Below are 22,256 nucleotides of genomic sequence, written 5' to 3' on the forward strand. Positions count from 1 at the left end.
TTATCATTATCTAAGGTATATGATCTCATACAATTCACATCACGCTAAGTTTGTATTAACACTAACCCAACTTCCAAATCTCTCCTAGGCAGCCTATAATACAGAGAACTATGCCCCCCATAACCTAATGCCTTAGTCCACCATCTCAGATTATCCAAAGTAACTTCATTAAGGTCCCGGAAATGATAAACAGTAACTTTTCCCCCCACATATTCAGTCCTGGACAATCTCTTTAACTTTCCCCCATGAAACAAAGACATACTAATAATATCCTTACCTTCAATACAGGAAAAAATGTTATACCTCATATTTTAAACAAATCAAAACATGCATCCCATTTTAAACAAACAACAACTGGGTTATCAAAATTCAAGCTTAAACATACATCGATACATTAATAATCAAAGTTTAAAACTTAAACATTAATAATCGATACATAAAAAAACGGATCACAAATAACCAATACACACAACTAAAACACAATATAAGAGAAAGAGAAGTACCTCCAGAGCTCTCATCACTACCCGCCATTGAATTCCACGACTGAGAGTTCCTAATCGCCGATGATTTCCAATAACAGCTCTCAAATTTCTCAATTTTGTATTAGGGGCAATGTTTAGGGTTGAAAGAGTATATGAAACATGAAACATCACAGGTTTGATGTGAAAAGACAGGTTTGCCCATCCGATTGTAACGTTTTTATTATAATATCGGGTTAGGGGCTAAAAGGTATGTAAGTACATACCTTGGGGTTTTATGGGTACGCCCACAGAATTCGGGGGCTGATAGGTACAAACACATAAACTTCAGTGGCCAAAAGGTTAATAAGCCTAAATTTAAACCAAAAAATTGTAAAATAAGAAATTAAAGATAAGATATTAAAATGTCGTAATAAGTTAAAATCTAAAATAAAACTAAATCACATTACAAATTTGTAAAGTTAAAATTTAAAATAAAACTTAAACACATTACAAATTTGTCATTTCATAGATATTTGAAGTAACCTTATTTTTAAGTAATATTAAACTAAAATTGAAAACATTATTAATTTTAACACCTTACATCAATTAAATGAGGCTTGTAAATATTTCGTTTGCGAGTTTACTATGAAATCAAAAATTAGTTTTATTTAGTTGGTAAAGTTACTGAGTGTAAAAAAAACATATTACTAATTTTAAAACTAAAACAAAACATTAAATTTAATGAGAGATGGCTAAATTAATTAATGAAAATCAACGTTATCTTTTAAATATCAATTCATAATTTATTCAAATTTAAAATTATTATTATAATAAAAATAAACTCAAAGCATCCCGTGTATAGCACGGGCATTAAGCTATTAGAAATTAAATACACATAAGGCGGAACATGCCTTTAATAATACTGAGTTATTTTGTAACATGCATCTACAACCATGGCATTTTGGAAGTTTAAATGATGATTAGTTTAGAGGGGAATCTTAGAGTTTATTCTAGTTATTTTCCATACATGAATCCAAAGTTTAAAGTTTAAAACCCTTGCCAGAAACATTACTGTAAACAAGAACAAAATGCATTTATAGCCAAAAACAATAAAAGGCCTAGATCTCGCATGCTTGAAAAGCCAACATAACTTAATATCAGAAACCTGTAAGCAAAATATAATTAACCTTTTAATACACAAGTTTTTTGCAAGTTCAACTATAATTATAATACGATAAGAAAAGTTTCGAAAATGTGGCTGTTATTACATCGACTAATTGCAGCACCTTCAATCCCTCAACCTCATCGGGCAAGCTGCTTATATGGTTACCAAAGTAAGTATACATCAGCTGCCTTGGAACATTATGAAGCCTGTCAGAGAAACACATGTTAATAACCAACACCAATATATTCTGAAAACCGTTGAAGATATTGTACGTCATGTTGTTGAGTTTCAAGATATCTAATTAGAGAATTAGGTAACCCAGCATAGTGTCAAGCACTGTGTGTGAACTTAGTGAGCTTCATTTGATAGCTATGGACCAACAGTGATAGTGGGGTGTCAAGAGCGACTCTTTGTGTCTGATGTATCCTACTGACATCCAACATACTCAAAATATTATACAAGAAAAGATGTGAGCTTTCTTAAGTGTAAATAGCAAATAAGGCATGCAGACCAGTTAAGTATAGCTAGGTTTAGTGTTTACTGTAGTTTTCAAATCTTGCAAGAAAACTTAAAATTCCAGACATAATAGCATCAACGTGACTAGTTGAGTGAGGGGCAACGGTTACTTCAGTAAAGCAGATGACAAATTTCTATCCTTTCACTGCATTTATAACTCCTATGTATTTTATATTTACTGTGGCTAAAAGTTTTATAAATATTATAGGCTATAAACTTCCAATCAAAGACCAACAGAGATCGGCCACAAGAATTTATTTCCTTGAAAATTTTACCACCAAGTATCAGGACTAAACTGGGATACTACTTCCAACGTTATCACATTCGATCAGAATTTCAACACCAAAATAATGCATCAGAACAAATCAAAGATTTATGTGGTGTATTTAGGATGTGGTAGAAGAACATAAAGAGCATTACAGTAATCTATCTACACATTTAATGTCAATCATCCTCTAATCTCATTTCTGTCGCAAATATATTAAATATTTTAAATTTTAGATTTTAGATTTTTAAAAATTCGGCCAACGTAGACCAAGTACTTGCGTATTTTCTTTCAATTAGTTTTGAATTACAAGGAGATTTATAATATTTTTAGTCTCTATATAAAGCCACCTTCATGTTCAAAGATAATTCATATAAAAAAACAAATCTACATTCTATTTCAATGTAGCCTCCATCTTTTTTATTATCTTTTACTTTTAATATAAAAAACCAATCAGATCTCTCTTCTTTAGGGAGGTCACACGTGTAACCTGTGAAATACCATGACCCAAAAATCATGAGAAAAATCACAACATGCCATGACCAAGATATCATTCTCAAAAGCCATAACCAAAAAATCAAAACATGCCATGATTGAGAAATGAGAAGTTGCACACAACAATCATAACTAAAAAATTACAAACAAAAATCACAGCACAAAATTACATTTATCAAAACAAATGAAGACAACTACCAGCCATGAGTACATACAAGAACACATTTGGAAGCACAAAAAGAAGACGATAAAGAAGTTACAAGAACATGAGAAAACAAAGAATACACTATTTCAGAATATAAAAAAAAATGTTTTTTATTTCGATACTCGGACATGGACACTCGGACTTGAACACTTATTTTAGGTCAAAAACATGTATATTATTCAAAATGTTACGAGTCCGATAATTGGACACATCTCCACGTCGGACACTTCTAGCCAAGTCCGAGTAACATAGTGACGAAAACTGTAAGAGCTATTTTGAATTAAGGAAATATGCAAGTTTCTATTCTCCTAAAATCCATGATTTGCTTCCTTGTTGGTAAATCAGTAAAATCTCAGTTTAGCAAAAAAAACAAAATCTCCTGCTAACGTAATAGATGTTCATATGTGTTAAATCTGATAATTAAATGCTACCTGGAATAATGAACTTACTCAAGGGACACGATCACGACAAGTCGTTCTTCAGGATGTCAGAAAATCCATTAGTTGCTTGCCCTGTTGGGATACAATCAAGAATATGTTAATCAAAATCTGATGTCAGCTGAAAATTTGCAAAATTCAAGAACTGTCTGATGTAGTGTGGAAGTTGCCAAGTCTAGCAAGCCCAAAAATGAAGTGTTATTACATCTATAAAGCCTTGGGGAAAGTTCAACACAAGATACACTATATTACTTAAAATAGCTATAATTTAAGAAAATGCAGCATTTATTAGGGAGGTCGGGAAGCAAAAATGTATATACTTTACTGTCTTTTCGTGGATACTTGCTATCAAATTGCTGACATCACCACCGGCGTAGGGTTAAAATTGGGGTTGGTTCTAATAGAAACTTTGTTAAAACAAAAACACGAAAACCTTTTTTGGGCTGTTATTTTTTTCTTAAAAAAGTTAGCCTAATGACATAATGCTAATATGAGATGCGTCGAGGTCTCAAAATTACTTAAAAAACTAATCGTTTTTCTCAGAATAATATGGTGACACTTGGAGACATATCCATGTTGGACACTTCTAGCCGAGTCCAGGGAACAAAGGTTTCTAGATTTGGCAAAGTGAATACCTTTCCACATTTGACCAGGACAAGATGGAATCACGATCCAGGACGAGGATTCCAGATCGCGATTCCATGGCATGACTAGCGAATCTTGTAACACCAACCCAGAGGAATAGTTTGTGTTAGATACAATTTACTAAATTCAATCATATACTTATATCTATTCACATATATACAAGTAAGATTCAACAGAGATTCAGTATAGTATGTTGAAACATAGTCACATATGTTGAATCCCTGTGATGAATTGTTACACGTGTCGAAACATATCTGTCCAAAAGTTCCAACCTCTTGCAAACTCTCCTGTACCCAATTTCTTAACCAAAAAAAACTGCGGTTCCATGTATCTATTAACAAACAAAAATATTTGGTCTGTCCCTTAAATTATGTGTGTGGGGGGGGGGGGTGCGGTGCTCTCCGGTAATTGAATTTTAAGGGTTTCCCCTTGCCTTACAGAATTTGGAATATATTTTCTTATGTATAAGAAGTTATATCATTATTTTAAAAGGCTAGATAGAAGTAACGGGTGGAAAAATCAGAATTCGGTTGAACACAAAATATAGAGGCTATACAGGGTGTACCTAGTCCTAGGCTGCGTACGTATTGTTGCAGTATTAACTGAATTGACTGACCGTGCAAAAAAAAATTAGAACATATATATGATTACAAAAGGTGGTGTCCGCAAATCACTTATCAGCCAATATGGTTTCCGACATGGTTTGATCTATAAGGTTACCAGATTAGCTGTGAGTTTCGATAGGAATGACCTGGACACAAAGAAAAGAATGACCTACACACAAGTATATAGCCCTTTTCTGCAATTATCTTCCCTTCTGTAAGGAATCCAAAGATCTTTCCTGTACAAGGAAACTAATTGCTAATTTAGTCTTAAGTCTTAACGTAAAGTTCGCACATTTAGCAAATCAGAAAATAACTTACAGCTGATATTACTTTCCTCAAAGTGATGAATTTACCTAATACCTATAGCTAAAGGCCCCCTAGACTGGCTTGGTGAGATGAAAATTCTCGCATTGATTATTTCATCTCAACCTACTTCACATCATAATTCTAAGAACTTGAGTTTACACATAAATGCTAATCCTTCATCCAATCGCTAATCTAAATTAAAAGGATGCTACAATTGCTAGGTAAATAATTCAAGTCATGGAGGTAGAAGCAAGTAAAAGGGGTAGGTTATACTAAAAAAGTATAGTGGAACTACAGGAGGTTGTAATGAAATTCACTATAAAAAAGGTGACTAAGACATTGACTGACAGTTCATAATATATTAAATCACACTTCTAAAGCAAAAATAACATACTTTATACTTCATAATATATAAACTTAGACTTCTCAAGCAAAAGCAATCCTAAATTTTAATATCAAGATTCAAAATTTAAAATTTATGCATAAGCTCTATGCTCCCAGATTGTATTTATCATCTTCATCTTCATCTTGAAAATCTTCGTCCCAATCATCTTCAATTGTTTAAGTTGTCCCAATCAAAATTTACCAGAACACATAACTCGACGCATACGGTTGATTTTGACTGTTTAGATTTTTTAGGCTGATTTTAATTGTGACTTGAAATACCGAGGCTCTCCACCACTGGTAGCTTTTGCATATGCTCTCCAACCTAATCTATCATTATCAGCAAAAGACAAGATAATTATCTTTGTCTAATTTACTTTTTTCCTGACTTGTGCTAAATGATCTTCGATTATATTTTTTTCCCTTTTCAAAGCGCTTCACGCTTTTTTGCGCTTTACGCTTTGCGGGCATAAGCGCTCGCTTGTTTGAAGTTGATGAGCTTCATACATTCCTAGGAGCTTTGACTGCGCGTCTGTGCGCTTTGCGCCTAAGCGCGCTTTTCCCAACCCTGCTCTACACTTTATATGGAATTTATTGACTATTAAATAAAAACTGAGTTTTATTAAACCCTAGCCTCCTTGGCTTATCTTTGTTGTGATTACAAACAACTTTCTTGTAGATTTGAGAATTTCCTTGTAAATTTGATGTGTTGAAGAATTTCTCTGAATTAGAAACTTAGAATTCTTAGCCTTCGTATACTCGCTGCTTCAAGCTCCCTAAAACCCCCAACAAACTTCCTTGTAGATTCAAGGACTGCCTTCTCAATTTTATGTGTTTTGCCTACATATACCCGCTCCTTCACGCTCCCAAAAATCTTTGGAACAAGGATATTCATTTCATAGGCCACGTACCCAACACCACCCAGTATCTTAGCTTCTGTCTACTATTTTCCCATCCAAATTTACCAAACCACCAACTCTTCTACAAATTACTTCGATAACCAAAGACCTCACTGAATATCTTAGCTTTTCTCTCTAACATCTTCCTATCTAATATGGGCCTAAAATTAGCCTAGAAATATAATTAATGTTAAATTAATTAGACCTGATACGGTCCAATAACGAAGCCCAATTAACGAGGCCCGAATCCCTAATTACTTATTAATTTCGTAATTAATAAATAGGAAAGATTAACAGCTCATTAAATGAGTTCAATCAGTGATATAAATCTATAAAAGATAGACTTGAGGGCATCTACACCCACAAGGAGTCTAATTCCTTGATTCCAGGACTTCAAAGTATATCCAAAGTCTCAGACTTTTTCAACAAGTCTCCTAACCCTATTCCAATTCAAGGACTCCCAACATTTATATAAGGGGTCTTACCCCATCACTCAGAACTACGTTTTTTGGCTTAATTCTCAAATTCACAGAGATACGTAGGCATCTCGTAAAGGCAAAGTTAAGCAACGAAACACGAGAACAGTCATTAAAGGCCTTGAGCTCCCGAAACTTAGTAATAAATACAACAGTTAATACACCCTAAGTTTTTATCCATAACATTTGGCGCCGTCTGTGGGAAAGCATAACAACCATGGCGAGAACACGGAGTGGAAACAACACCCCTGAAGGAACAATAGCTGGAACAACTCAAACGATTTCGTCAACGATGGAGATACCCCCACACTCGTCCTATGCCTCTACCCAAGGAGGAACCCCGATAGGGGCAACCGAGCCTCAGCCATAAGGGACGAATCCCCCGGCTCTACAAGGGACGAATCCCACGGCTTCTCAAGGGACGAATTCTCAATTTCAGCAGCTACATGCTCTTATGAATCCTCGACCCGTTGGGTATAAATATTCCACTGTTGTGACCACTAACCCCCCTATACACCGAGGTTGGAGGAAGTGGACATGCAAATCAAAGCGAAGCACAAGGGCAGACGCCCCCATATATACGTGGTTTGACTCCTATTCCGGAGGATCAAGAATTCTCTGGACCTTATACTGAGAGAGACCCTGAATCTTCGGATGATGATGTGGCTACAAGGAGGAGGCGTGCTGGTAAAGAGCCGATGCCTGATGGTAATCAGCGTCCTAGAAGCACCCGAGGGACTAATCCCCAAGAAGTGCAGGAAAGAATCAGGGCTCACGAGGCTGAGATCCAAAGGCTGAAGCGTGACCTGGAGGTGCATCAGACCCAAAGACCCCCACTACCTCCGAGGAGGAGAAATCCTCCTCCAATCATAGACCTGGATGGTCCGCTGCAAAGAAGGAATGTTGTCCCAAGGGCTGATCCAAGTGATCTTCTGCCCCTAGGAGATCATGATGATCCCACACCACCATTTACTGAAGAGATAATGAATGCCCATATCTCAAGAAAGTTTAAGATGCCCACCATCAAAGCTTATGATGGCACTGGAGATCCCGCTAACCACGTCAGGACATTCTCTAATGCACTGTTGCTGCAGCCCGTGAACGACGCTATTAAGTGTCGGGCCTTTCCTCAAACCCTGTCGGGAATGGCTCAAAGATGGTATAGCCGTTTGCCTCCGAATTTTATTGGATCCTTCAGATAACTAAGTCAAACTTTTATTAAGCAATTCATCAGTGGGAGAGTGCATGAGAAAAGTTCAGCATCCCTCATGAGCATTGTGCAAGGAGCAAAAGAGTCCTTGAGAGACTATCTGAATCGTTTCACCAAGGAAGCTTTGAAGGTCCCAGATCTTGATGACAAGGTAACTATGATAGCACTGCAGCAAGGAACTAGAGACGAGTTCTTCAAGATGTCATTAGCCAAGCGCCCCCCTGAAAGCATGTTAAAGCTCCAAGACAGGGCTGGGAAGTACATCAAAGTGGAGGAAAGCATGAGGAAGACGGTAGTGAATAACGAGCCTGCTGGTGGCAAGAAGCGAAAAACTGATCTGGAATATATTGTTTAGGACAAGTATCCTAGAACTGAGCAACACACTGATTCAACCCCGAAGAAGTGAGGACCTGGACAAAAGTTCACTGAATATGCTTAGTTGAACGCTCCTAGAAGCCAGATCTTGATGGAAATCGAGAAAGATAGAGATGTTCGTTGGCCTAAACCCCTGAAGGTTGATCCTACCAAGCTAGATAAGAGCAAATATTGCAGATTTCATAAGGATGCTGGTCATAACACCGATAAGTGTAGACAATTGAAGGATGAAATAGAGTTCCTCATTCCAAAAGGAAGGATGAGCAAGTATACTGGAGATGGAGGAGATAGAAATAACAATGGAAGAAAGAATTTCGATGATCGTAGGAGGGATCAAGACGATCAGGGGCGAAATCCCTAGCCCAGGGGACCGGTGATAAATGCAATCTTTGGAGGACCACGACTCCGAGGACCGGTGATTAATACGATTTTTGGAGGACCAACTGTTGCGGGCTCATCCAGAAACTCGAGGAAAGCCTATACTAGAGAAGTTATGCATATTGTCGGGGAAGCCCCGAAGAGGGCTAGGACAGGAGTCACCATGACATTCGATGATTCTGATTTGGAAGGTGTTAAATTTCCATATGACGATTCTCTGGTCATAAAACCAATAATAGGGAACAGCCTAGTGAAGAGGGTCCTTGTAGACAATGGTGCATTGGTGGACATTTTGCTTCATGATACCTTCATAAGGATGGGTTATAATAATTCTCAATTAACCCCAACTGATATGCCGATTTATGATTTGCTGGAGTGGAATGCCTCGTGGAAGAGATAATTAAGTTGCCAATGATCATAGGTCAGGAACCAAGACAAGCAACACAGATATTACACTTCGTGGTGGTAAAGGCTGGATCAACTTACAATGCAATCATGGGAAGAACGAAAATACATGCTTTTAAGGCAGTCCCTTTTTCTTACCATTCAGTGATGAAGTTTCCCACCCGGAATGGGATTGGAGAAGAGAGAGGAGATTAAAAGATGGCAAGGAGTTGTTATGTGGCCTCTCTTAGGGCAGATTGAGTTGGGAAGCAGGTTCTGCCTATTGAAGACCTGGATATTCGTGAAAACGATGAGAAAAGAGGGAAGCCAACCGAAGATTTGGTTCTGATTCCTTTGGCTCCCGAGGATCCTGAGAAAGTAACTTTCATTGGAGCATCACTAGAGGAGCCCCTTGGAGGAAAGTTGGTGAAGTTTTTACAAGAAAATAGTGATGTATTTGCATGGTCAGCAGCTGATATGCCTGGCATAGATCCTGAACTGATCACTCACAAGCTGAACGTAGATCCAAATCTGAAGACTGTGAAACAAAAGAAAAGAAGTTTTGCTCCAGAAAGGCAGGAAGCTATTAAGCAAGAAGTAGAGAAACTCTTAGAGGCTGGTTTCATTGAGGAGATACAGTTTCCGGAATCGTTAGCAAACCCTGTGATGGTAAAGAAGGCTAATGAAAAATGGAGAATGAGTGTGGATTTCACCGACCTGAATGACGCATGCCCAAAGGACTGTTTCCCGTTGCCAAGGATAGACACATTGATAGATGCTACTGCTGGTCATGAGATGCTGAGCTTCATGGATGGATTCAGTGGATACAATCAGATCAATATGCATAAGGATGACATCCCAAAGGTATCATTAATTATTGACTTTGGTGTTTTTTGTTATCTTGTTATGGCGTTTGGTCTCAAGAATGCAGGAGCCACCTATCAAAGGTTGGTAAATAAGATTTTCAAGGACCTTATTGGCAAGACTATGGAAGTTTATGTCGATGACATGTTAGTCAAGAGTCTAGTGAAGATTGAGCACATAACCCATTTGAGGGAAGTTTTTGAGGTCCTGAGATATCACAAAATGATGCTAAATCCTGCAAAGTGTGCTTTCGGAGTGGGGTCTGGAAAGTTTTTGGGACTGATGGTCTCCAAGAGAGGAATCGAGGCCAATCCTGATAAATAAAGGCTATTCTGGATATGGAACCGCCGCGTTCCATAAAGGACGTTTAGAAACTCACTGGAAGAGTTGCAGCTTTTTGAGCGATTAAAGAAGTATATGGTTCAAGCCCCGTTGTTGGCCAAGCCAGCTCTGAATGAGGTTTTGTACCTATATTTGGCTGTTTCAGAAAATGCCTTGAGCGCTGTATTGGTTAAGAAGGAACTTAAAGTCCAGAAACCCATATATTATGTCAGTAAAATCTTGCACGGAGCCGAGTTGAATTATTCGACTATTGAAAAATTTGCTCTAGCCCTGGTGATGGCCTCAAGGAAGTTGCGTTCTTACTTCCAGGCTCATAAAATTGAAGTGCTAACGAATCAACCTTTAAGAAACAATATTCACAGTCTTAAAGCTAATGAAAGGCTGATTAAATGGCCTATTGAGTTGGGAAAATTTGACATAAAGTATAAACCACGAGCGGCGATAAAAGCTCAGGCTTTGGACGACTTCGTAGTTGAATGTACCATCACAACCAAGAAGTCGGGGGGCAGGAAGATACTATACCTCAAGACGCGGAAGGTAACAAAGAAGAGGGCGTTAAAGAGAAGGAATACTGGGTTCTCAACCGACAATGGGCCTAAAAGAAATGGGCCTATCAAGTCACCAAGGGCGGGAAGCCCGGGCGTTTTTAACTTTGAAAATTCGAATTTAGAACTTTCTACTATACTCAAGAGAATTCTAGAACATTATTTACTAAAAAATCAAAAACATAACTTTACTTACCCCAGATTTATGAAAAAAATCATAGGGTATAAATTAAGGTACCAAACCACGCCTAAGGGACATAATTCGTAAACGTTGTTGATAAGGTGTCTCCTAGGCGGGGGTTACTCACGCCTAGGAAGTATTGAGGCTTGAAAGCCAAACCACGTCTAGGAGACATGATTCCTAGGCGTGGTTCATAAGGTGTCTCCTAGACGGGGGTGACCCACGCCTAGGATATATTGAGGGTATGAAGATATATACCACGCCTAGGAGACATGATTCCTAGGCGTGGAACAATGCATGCTTCCTAGGCGGGGGTTCTACGCCTGCTTCCTAGGCGGGGGTTCCACGCCTGCTTCCTAGGCGGGGTCAGGGGGTTCCACGCCTGCTTCCTAGGCGGGGTAACCCACGCCTAGGATTATGGAAGGGTTGAAACTCAACCACGCTTAGGAGACATGATTCCTAGGCGTGGTACAATGGATGCTTCCCAGGCGGGGGTAACCAGCGCCTAGGATTTTGACAGGGAAAAATCTCAGAAATTAAGGGAAGATTCCTGAAAAATACCAAAAAATTCCTAAAAAGAAGGAATAAGGTAAGGAAAGTAATAGGGAGGTTCTAAAAAAGGCGAATCGTTGTAAATGTGTAGGTCGCTCCACACTTTACGTAAAAACGATACCCTCTAACGGAACAAATGAACTTAACTTCTGCGAAATTTTTTACGATTTCCCAGAAGCTGGGGGGCAAATGATACGGGCCTAAAATTAGCCTAGAAATATAATTAATGTTGAATTAATTAGACCTGATACGGTCCAATAACGAAGCTCGATTAACGAGGCCCGAAGCCCTGATTACTTATTAATTTTGTAATTAATAAATAGGGAAGATTAACATCTCATTAAATGAGTTCAATCAGTGATATAAATCTATAAAAGATAACCTTGAGGGCACCTACACCCACAAGGAGCCTGATTCCTTGATTCTAGGACTTCAAAGTCTATCCAAATTCTGAGACTTGTTCAACAAGTCTCCTAAACCTAGTCCAATTTAAGGACTCTCAACATCTATATAAGGGGTCTTACCCCATCACTCAGAACTACGTTTTTTGGCTTGATTCTCTAATTCACAGAGATACGTAGGCATCTCTTAAAGACGGGGTTAAGCTACAAAATACGAGAGCAGCCATTAAAGGCCTTGAGCTCCCGAACCTTGGTAATAAATACAGCAGTTAATACACCCTAAGTTTTTATCCATAACACTATCTATGTTATGACCCAACAATTAAATCTTCGAAAAAGAATCCATTAAACAAAAACCCCAATGACTCTATCACTCTATCATAGATTGACTCTTTATCCGTTAGATTGTCCCATCTACCTATATTCATGATATTCTTCAAGATATCAAACAACATTTATGTGTTCATGGTATCAAAGCATCACCAATAATTTTGATTAGACATTGAATTTACAGGTACATAAATCAGCTCCAAACTTGCAATTGTCGTTAGGACTAAACGGCTGGCAGAAACCGCCTTCTCTGCTCATAATTGATTCAAACCTTTCACACGCAAAAATAAAAGTCAGCAATTCGATCCATTCAACTTGTCATATACACATCTTCCACCTCAGAAATTATATGTTGCAAATTCTATTGCATAACCAGATTTCATTGCACTATCAGTATTTCCTCTTGTGCCTCTTCAGAGGAGATGTTACAGCAGTATTTTATAAAATTTACAGAATATGTAAACGGGGATTAATCCTAGGATAGCAACACTGATAAGTCAAGTATCAGAATGTGGTAACAAAACGAAAGGATAACATGCATATGAGACTCACCTCTTTGATGATGATTAGAGAGGGATGGGCCTTGAAGCATGAATATTTTGAGGAACTTGAGGCAAGCAGCCAAGAAAGAAATGGTAGGACGCGTGCTAATGAGCCTAGAAACCTCAAAAACTAGTTCTTGTGATCTAAATACTTAATAAACAATGTTTATTAAACTCAAAAAAAAGGTCACCCTAAATTGACCTCACACCCAGATATGGATGCTAGTTGCAATTCTAATTTAAAAACTGTAACGAATGGTGCAAGACCCCAACAATTAATCATATATGCAAGGAAGCATTAAAGGGGTAAAAAGGTCCGGACATGTGACAAGGGCAAATCAGGAATTACAAAGTAAAGAAAAGGGCAAAGAAGTAAAAGACGGAAAGAAGAATAAAGAGGAAAATTGTGGGGAAATGAAGGCATGGAGATAATTGGTTATTTTATTATTTAGTGTTGGAGAAAGAGAACCTCTCGAACGTTATGCACTTTCTTAAGGTTTCATCAGTTCTCTTTTGCATCTGAGATTATCAAACTAGTCTGTTTATTTTGAGAATTAAACTCTGAATGCAATATCAGTAGTAGTTTATTACAGAAACCTGCACATCCACTCTAATCAAGCCAGCATGGTAGTTTATTTTCTAAGGCAAACATGTTTATTTAGTAGACACAATTGGTTCACGCGTCCTTACAAAATAAATATAGATATCCTTTCTACAGATCTACATGACCAAAAAACTTTGTTCAAAGTTTTAACTTTTAGCATAAACCTGATTTCTTAATGTTAAGCGACGTCAAAGAACCCCAAGCTTTCACAATTTCAAGTGCCAACAATTAACATATGCCATGTAAAGATAAAACCTAAGAACATATTTGCTTGCATGGCTACATATATAGAACTTCGACATCAAAGAAAATATGTTATTTAAATAAGAGGAGAATGGATCAGCCAATCCACATTACTTGCTTTCCTTTACCAGTTGAGGTATTTTCCGCGAATTTGGCAGGGGCTTCCTTCTTCTTGAGAAGAGCCACTGGGTCTGCGTATGATTCTGTGCCAGCACACCTATAAAATTATTACTACCATATTATTTAAGTATATATCCAATTTCTAACAATGGTAAAGTAACATATGATTTACTTTCGAACCTGCCTGCCTTCACCCCGTCTACTCCAGATTCCTTATATATTTTACCTGAAAAATTCATAATTTAGTTGAAATGCATGATTTGCAAGTTAAAATCCATGACACTATTCAAGCATTTTAATTTTGCCATGTTTACTTTCCAAGTTTATATACCTAGCAATCTGCCAGAGACCGAGTAGGTTTCCAAACTCAGAAATTTATAATGTCCCACAAGTATTTGTATACATCATGAGCATATCAGTGGTATGTGGTATTCTAGGAAAAGGATATCTAATGTAGTGTTGCACGGATCGCGGGTCGATCGGGTATACGGGTACGTGGGACGTTAGTTTAAGTGAATCGGGTTCGCGGATCGACTTGAGGATCCCTTTTTTATCAAAAATATTTCATAAAAATTATATATATTTCAGCTACTATTATATATATTTTTGTTTTAATAGTTAAATTTGAAGAAAAATATTAATATTAATATTTGTAACAATTAAAATTAATTAATTTTATAAATTAATAATTTGCAAATATTATTTTTTTTGAAATTAAAATGTCTGAATGTTGATGAAGTGCAATGCAGACTAATAATAAGACGTGGACGTTGTTGGTGAGCAGCTGACCCATTGATAATAAAAATTACTACTATGGACATTCATTTTTTTTTTGAAGAAACTACTATGGACACTCATAATTCATATGTTCATTTAATATGGTCACAAACTGTTAAATATCATTGTCCCATTCAAATTGTCCTTTTCCCAGGCCCAATACTCGACCACTCCTGAGGCCCACCCACCCCCCACTTCGTCTTCTTCAACACATCATATCTACACACAACCGTGTGTATATCTGTATTGTTTAACTTCAAATAAAACAATTATCAATCATATAATACACTAATTGAACAACCCAACAGTCAATTGCTTGCCTCTTTCCACTTTTATGGCCGCCGGAATTATATAGACGGGTTCGCCAGAAACCACGAATTGGTACGCGACCCATGGCGATCCGGGTCGACTTCGACCCGTGTACGTGTTCCGGTACGAGCGACCCAGTTCACGGATCCATGGGTCGACCCGTGAACCGGGTAACACTGATCTAATGTACCATCAAATATTCATCCTTGCTTTTTCTCTGGTAGCAATCAATCTGACTACTTACTCAGATCTCAATACCTGCCAATTACTTCCCTTTCGAATAATATATCTCTCCTTGCTTACGCTAGTATCTCATAGGTTCTGATTACTGATTGGAAGAAGTCAGGAAACCTAGTTCCCGACTAATTACTGACTGGTATTAGAGCATCCACAGTGCATAAGACTTACCTCTTTTTTCTGACCTATTGACATGCAAACTATCATAAAGTAGCAAGTGGTCATCTTTCACCAAGGCGCAAGGCTACCTTTTTATTACCACTTTCATTTAAATTAATATTAGATATAAACACTTTCAACATAATACATATTTATTATATCATTTAAGTTAATTGACATACACATATACTATAAATTCAAAAAAAATACAATATTTTGTTTAAAAATGTTACTGTAACTTTTCTGCACTGATTATGACTAATCATTCAAGAATAAAAATACAAAGCCATCTAAAACAAGTTTAAAGTTTATTTATAATATAATTACATAAAAAATGTAAACTATTTTTTAATCAAATCATCATACAAATTACGTAATTATCCGTAATTCAAATAAATAAAATAAGATTACATGTGCAAAGGTCAGCTTTCACAAGTAGTGGGCTGGGACAGGAAAGAGGCACTGAACCAGTATTTGTAATTTTCTCCGTGCTTATTTTGGAGAACAGGTCAGATGCACAGTTTTCTGGGTTGTAAGAGTCCCCGCGCCAGGGATGATCTTAAAGCAAACGATCCAACCACAATATTTTCGATTCCTACTCTGTTTACAGATCAGCATGTTTAAACCTTAAATTTGTGTTTGAATCGTCTCGAATGAAGCACGATTCATATCAAGAATCATACGCAAACTAGGTATTAGCCTCAATCTCTACTTGAGTATGCCAAAGTATGCCAATACTTACTAGCTTTAACAATCTCTCCAATATGCCTCAGGTAGCAGGCGACACTCGAGTAAAAACTTAGATTACATGTGCAAAGGTCAGCTTTCACAAGTAGTGGGCTGGGACGGGAAAGAGGCACCAGACCAGTATTTGTAATTTTCTGCGTGCTTATTTTGGAGAACAGGTCAGATGCACAGTTTTCCGGGTGGCAAGTGTCTCGACACCAGGGATACTCTTAAAGCAAACGATCCAACGACAATATCTTCGATTCCTACTCTGTTTACAGATCAGCACCTTAAATTTGTGTTTGAATCGTCTCGAATGAAGCACAATTCACATCAAAAATCATCAAACTAGGTATTAGTCTCAATCTCTACTTGTTTATGCCAAAGTATGCCTGTATGTACTGGCTTCAACAATCTTTCCAATATGACTCAAGTAGTCCAGAACCACTTATTTTAGGCCGAAACTATTTTTTATTTTTTTCCATAAGTGTCATGATTTAAAACTACCACTTGATTCTAGGAAAAAGCAAAAGCCGAGCCGTAAAAACCAAAAATTGCAAACATCTCCTAATGAAAACTGCACAATTAATTATTGGTTCGGTCATGATTCTAAAATTTTGCGAATGTTTCGAGACAAGATCGCTGATACACTTATCCATTATCCTTAACAGTTTGAGTGTAGAGGTAGTGTATTAGGAGTTGCACATGTATAATCCAGGATGACCCTTCATCTTGAGATTTTGGAGATATATATGGTAGTTTCTAGAACTACCCTAGTTCCTCACCTCCGAGAGTGTATTGCATTCATGATGGGTACTTGTTTCGAGGGGTCCGCTTGTGCATCCCTAGCACATATTTATTTATTATCTCGTGAAAGAGTTATATCCGGAGTCTAGCTATTCACGTTGGTTGAGATAAGACCATTGCTATTATTGAGGATAGGTGTTATTGACCTGGCCTGAAGAGGGATGTCGCATTTTTTTAGTTGTAGGGAGCCGTAATGGCCAATGGTAGAAAGACAGACAGGGCAGAAACATAATACGGGATAAGCAGTGTTTTTATACGACTCTATGTGACCAAACTAAAGACGGACCAACCAAACTAAGAGAGTTGGTACTAGGGCTTATCACTCGGATAAGCAGTGTGTGTATATAACTCATTAACTCTATATGACCAAACTAAAGACAGAAAAATGAAACTACCAACAAAACTTTTAATCTTTTGTCTTGCATAACGGCTGCTTAATACTTTCTGACAGTAGACTAATAACATTAATAAATTTCTTAAAGTGATCGATCACATATAAGACACCATAGTAAATCACATCAGAAACATAAAACCTCCTAAACAGGAAATGCATATACCATAATAAAGATTAGAGTAGATAGTCTACCAGTGTCGCTCGTCAAAATGCATTTATGATAAAGGAACCATAATAATATAGAAACAAAGAGTTCAGTAAGAACATTAGCAGTAGCAAATGCAGCAAGTTTTTCCATTGGAAGAAAAAGTTTCATAAAAAGCTAAACCCCTTATAGCATCTTCTTTGTGATAGGATTACCTCCAAAAATATCTTTATCCGAAAAATAAGTTTCAAGCAACTCTTGCCTCATGTCAGTTTCATACTTTTTGAAGCGTATGGCTGCCTCCTTCAGATACTTTTCCCTGAACCAAAATACATGTTATCATTTAGTGTTTAACAATCAGAAGAATTATGCAAGCTACAAATTACAGGAATGTTTAGCTATGGTAAAACCTAGTCTTTTAACCATTATGCTTGGCATCTAAACATTATCCTAATTTCTCAAGTTCCTTCACATCCAAAGGGAGCACAAAACTTATTGTAACAGTTGGCATTTAATATGACAAAAGTATAAGTTAACGCTTTAAATTCTGGATGTCTTTTCCCTCAAAAAGCTCCAGCATTTCTAGGAACACGAGCTAATGAGAGGTATAGTACAAGAAGCATGAGCACCGGTGCAAGTGCGCGGAATCGATACGGGAATTCGGAAAATCCTAAAATATTGGAATTTAAGTGTGGGGGACATGGAAATAATAGAAAAATATATAAAAAATTAAAAATATATATTGCATATTCAATTTATTAACAGCACCAAGAGCTGCATTCAAACATAAGATAATCATTCTTAATAATTTAAAGACATAATATTGAACACTTCCATTATTATACTCCCTTAGCCATTGTCGGCACAAGGTGTGCGGTTTAATGTAATTCTCAAACTGTAAAAATCATGGGTGAAGCGCGCTTAAGCGTTAAAAAGGATAAGAAGCGCAAAAAGCACTTATATTAGTGGAAACACAAAATGCCCATAAAAGAAAGGTAAAAGAAAAAATACCTATTTTTAGTGTTTCAAACAAATGCAACTCATGGGGCATCTTCTTTGATAAATGAAGATGATGAAGAGAAAGGGGTCGGAAAATGAGCTAAATAACTCCGAATCTTTACAATTATAGAACATTATCTTCATCACTGACATTTTTATAATGTTACTTATACTTCCTGTTATCTTTGGATGTTAACATTATGTAAGTTATTATTTTTTCGTAAAATTTGTGATTAATGGTGACAATTTACTTTATTCTAGTGTATTTACTGTGTACCATTACCCCAAAATATTATATACATACACAGACATACATACAAATAAGTACACATCTGCAGATTGACATCTACAAATACAATACAAGAATGAGTGCTGACAGTCGTCAGGTGGAAAAATACAATCATCAGAGAAAGAGCCAATGACAACATTGCGAAAGAGTTGTTGAAGAAAGTGTCGGTCAAGAGCCAGCGTACAATGTTTACCGAAGATGCCTCACGGACAGAAGTACGTGTGTTTCAACTGAGAATTAGAGCTTGAAAATCAGCCTCCATAAAATTACCACGCCCCTCTCCGGAACCTTTGCACATCTTAACCTCACAATACGGGGTACAGCACACAGTGTACTTACTCTGCTGATTCAGTTCCCAGTGTCACTCACTAAGTGACGAATCCCTACTTCCTAGATCATCAGGGATAATAAGGGATATTCTCTATGATACCATTATACTACTGGCTTTTGTTACAACAAGAGATTCCCTATCATTATGCATAATCTTTTGTTACTTCCTCATAATTGTTTGTCACGGTGAAAAGTATTAGTTAGAATATGATATGATGGTTGTTTAGGTACTTTTTAACGTTTCTCTAACATTTTAATAACAAAAGCGCATTGCAAATAGAGAACTTAAAGTATAAGGGTACCACAAAATTTCCAAACTACCAAAAAACTCTATCATCAACTAGATGTCCACCTTTTAGAAAAAAGCATGATATATATATACAAGAAGAACCAATAGAAGCGAACTGGGTATTATTCAATACAGACACACATACACACACACACATATATAAGAACTTATTTATGAAATTACGGTAAAGAGTAATTAATGCTGAAACTCAAAGATAATAACTAAAAATTGTTGATATAACATTGCCAAATTAAAATATCTTTCAGGTAATAGACTTTTCAAATCAACCTCGGGACTTAATTTTTCCCACCATCTCACTCAGACTAAACATTCGGCATTCTTATCTGAGTATGGTGACAAGCTACAGGGTTCTGACACTTGAGAGATATGAAGCAGAATCCAATTTATTAGCCCATTTAGATCTCCCAATTTCATCACATGGTCAAACTTTGTCACTCTAGGATATCAAATCGGGGGCGCCGTATATGTGAATATGGAAATTAAGCAAATCTAAAAATATGGGGATTCGGGTGGGGGGGAATTCGACAAATATTGATATCTTAAAAATATTATATATACATACTATATATACATCAGGATTCTGTTTAAATTAAACTAACTAGTCAACTAAATAAGTTGTATATCTTTAATAATTATATACATCTCTGTTACTTAAAAACACAACTAATGCATATGCATTTTACATGGTTAACCAATTAAGTATTTAAGAATCTACATTCACCTTCTCTCACTTGTGGGTGAGAGAAGAAAATCCAATATTCCCCGCGCACCGAACAATCCAGGGCACAGTGGGGCGAGTAAGTAAAGAATTCCTGCTTCCTAATATCAAACACTTAAGATTTCGCATTTTATGACATGATATACAAAACACAAAAATAACTGAAAATAACAAACATAGGGATAATAAAAGTAATAAAACTGAAAATAAAAAAAAATACTTGATGGCTTTGCATTCAACAGCTAATCTTTCACGCTCAATACTATAAGCATCTAGCTCTTCAGCTTCCTGTAAAATCAAAAGAAAAAGGGTAAAACTAAAAACCCTAGAGAGAGACACAAAATTACATACAGTTAAACAAATATAGTATGTATATATGGTGGAAATAGTAAACCTTTTTGGGGACGATAGTCGGGTTTTTGGATCCGGACCCGACTGGGAATTGGGAATTGGGGGCAGCCATTGTTGCAAACAAAAACTCCAATGCAAATCGAGGGGGGCAAGGTTAACAACACACAACTATACCATATACTCCCAGTTTATGCCACGTGTCTTAGTCTCATGTTTCTTACTTTATTACGATTTACAATTATATTATTATTACTGTTATTTATTATTTATTATCTATTATTATTCATCTTAACATAGCTTATAAAACTAATGAATATCCAAAAATATATTATTTACCCGAAATTCTGTGTCCTATTTTATTTAAATATTAATAATTATATAATTTATTATATTTATATATGTTGATAATTAACTAATATAATTATTATAATTTTTAATATTAAAATATATCTGATTTTTACTCCGATTAATCCCCAATATTTACAACACTAGATCTCATATCTATCTATTACTATATTATACAAAAGACGAAATATTAAAAATTTTGGTACGATACTTGTTTTTTGGTACATATTAAATTTACCGAATTACCCTTACTTATATAAACATATTTTTTTCAAAAAGAAAATTGAAAATACAACCAGAATATTAAAACCGGCCCCATCTTTTTCTGACATCATATTAATATTTGTCAAATTATTAACACCAGCATATAAGATAATCATTGCGCCTCTAATTTCATATAGTATGAGCCCCTGATAAAATTGTGTCAAATTGAGATACATGTATTCCCTTCCTCTCTTATACTCCCTCCGTCCCGTGGAGTTCTATACATGCACTGTTTGCACGTATTTCGAGACCTCTATAAAATATAGTTTCGTAATGTTTTTTTCAAACTTTTTTTTTTTGAATAAAAGTTTAAACATAAAACTTTTTTTCAGAATTTTTTTTTAAAAAAAATATATTGTGGAATTATGTTTTAAATGAGCATTGAAAAGCGTGCCGAAAAGTAACGTATACAATTCAATGGGACAGAGGGAGTACAAATTACAAACTCTTGCAATAAACAACTACGCACACTTAGTTGTATCTACCTAATTCAAGATTAGCGTATCGTATGATTATATTGGCTGGATTTAGTTCATTGCCTTTTCTTAACTATTATCAGCAAATCATATCAGTAATAGTATCTCCATAAATATTTAGAATTGTACCTAGACATTATAGTGAACCTGGTAGCCTGTATATATAACCATGGCTTGTGTTGTAATCATATACAAAAAAAAAAATACATCAAAACCCTTTATGGTATCAGAGCCACTAATTGCTTAAAAGCTCAATTAAAAGATCCATGGCCACTTCTGTTCTGAAAAACCAGATCATCTCACGTTCTAGCATCCTATTGATATGATTTTTTAATATTTTAGAAGTTCCTCCATGAATTTCCTTATGATGTTGGGTGTGACATTGATTATATTTGTAGAACATGTATTTTAAAGGAAGTTTGATAAAATATGGAGTAATCGGCTGTTATATGATATTTGTGGAGCATTTCTTGCATACTTGAGAGATTTGATTATGGGCTCTTTCAGTATGTATGTTAAACTAAGTTTGAGAAATTTGCAGTAGCTGGATGTTATATGATATTTATCGAGTATAACTGGCATACCTAAGAAATTTGATTATGGATTCACTTAGTTTCCTATTTTTCTTGTTATAATGTACCATTTATCATAAAATATCTTCAACAAAAAAAAGTGAGGTGATCTGCTACT

The 22,256-nt window shown here is 36.2% G+C and overlaps 1 protein-coding gene across 6 annotated transcripts; it reads right to left on the reverse strand.

Annotated features, from left to right (window-relative positions):
• Window positions 1-1,529: 1,529 nt before the first annotated feature.
• Window positions 1,530-20,680, reverse strand: LOC141713115 (uncharacterized). 6 transcript variants are annotated; one of them, XR_012571810.1, is made up of 8 exons: window positions 20,525-20,680; window positions 20,351-20,418; window positions 17,700-17,803; window positions 14,111-14,156; window positions 13,939-14,027; window positions 3,557-3,619; window positions 1,730-1,832; window positions 1,530-1,626 (listed from the first exon to the last, which is right to left on the reverse strand). XR_012571810.1 is itself a non-coding variant. In XM_074516368.1 (7 exons), the coding sequence occupies exons 1-6, from the start codon at window positions 20,591-20,593 to the stop codon at window positions 3,570-3,572; spliced, it is 426 nt and encodes a 141-aa protein (XP_074372469.1). In that variant the 5' UTR covers window positions 20,594-20,680; the 3' UTR covers window positions 1,595-1,832; window positions 3,557-3,569. The 6 variants fall into 6 exon arrangements, 4 of the variants coding, with proteins under 4 accessions (XP_074372469.1, XP_074372470.1, XP_074372471.1 ...); XR_012571811.1 differs by having other exon boundaries at window positions 3,539-3,619; XM_074516368.1 differs by having other exon boundaries at window positions 1,595-1,832.
• Between the last annotated feature and the right edge of the window lie 1,576 nt (window positions 20,681-22,256).

The sequence above is a fragment of the Apium graveolens genome, chromosome 3 (assembly GCF_009905375.1).
Source record: "Apium graveolens cultivar Ventura chromosome 3, ASM990537v1, whole genome shotgun sequence".
Classification (NCBI taxonomy): Eukaryota; Viridiplantae; Streptophyta; class Magnoliopsida; order Apiales; family Apiaceae; genus Apium; species Apium graveolens.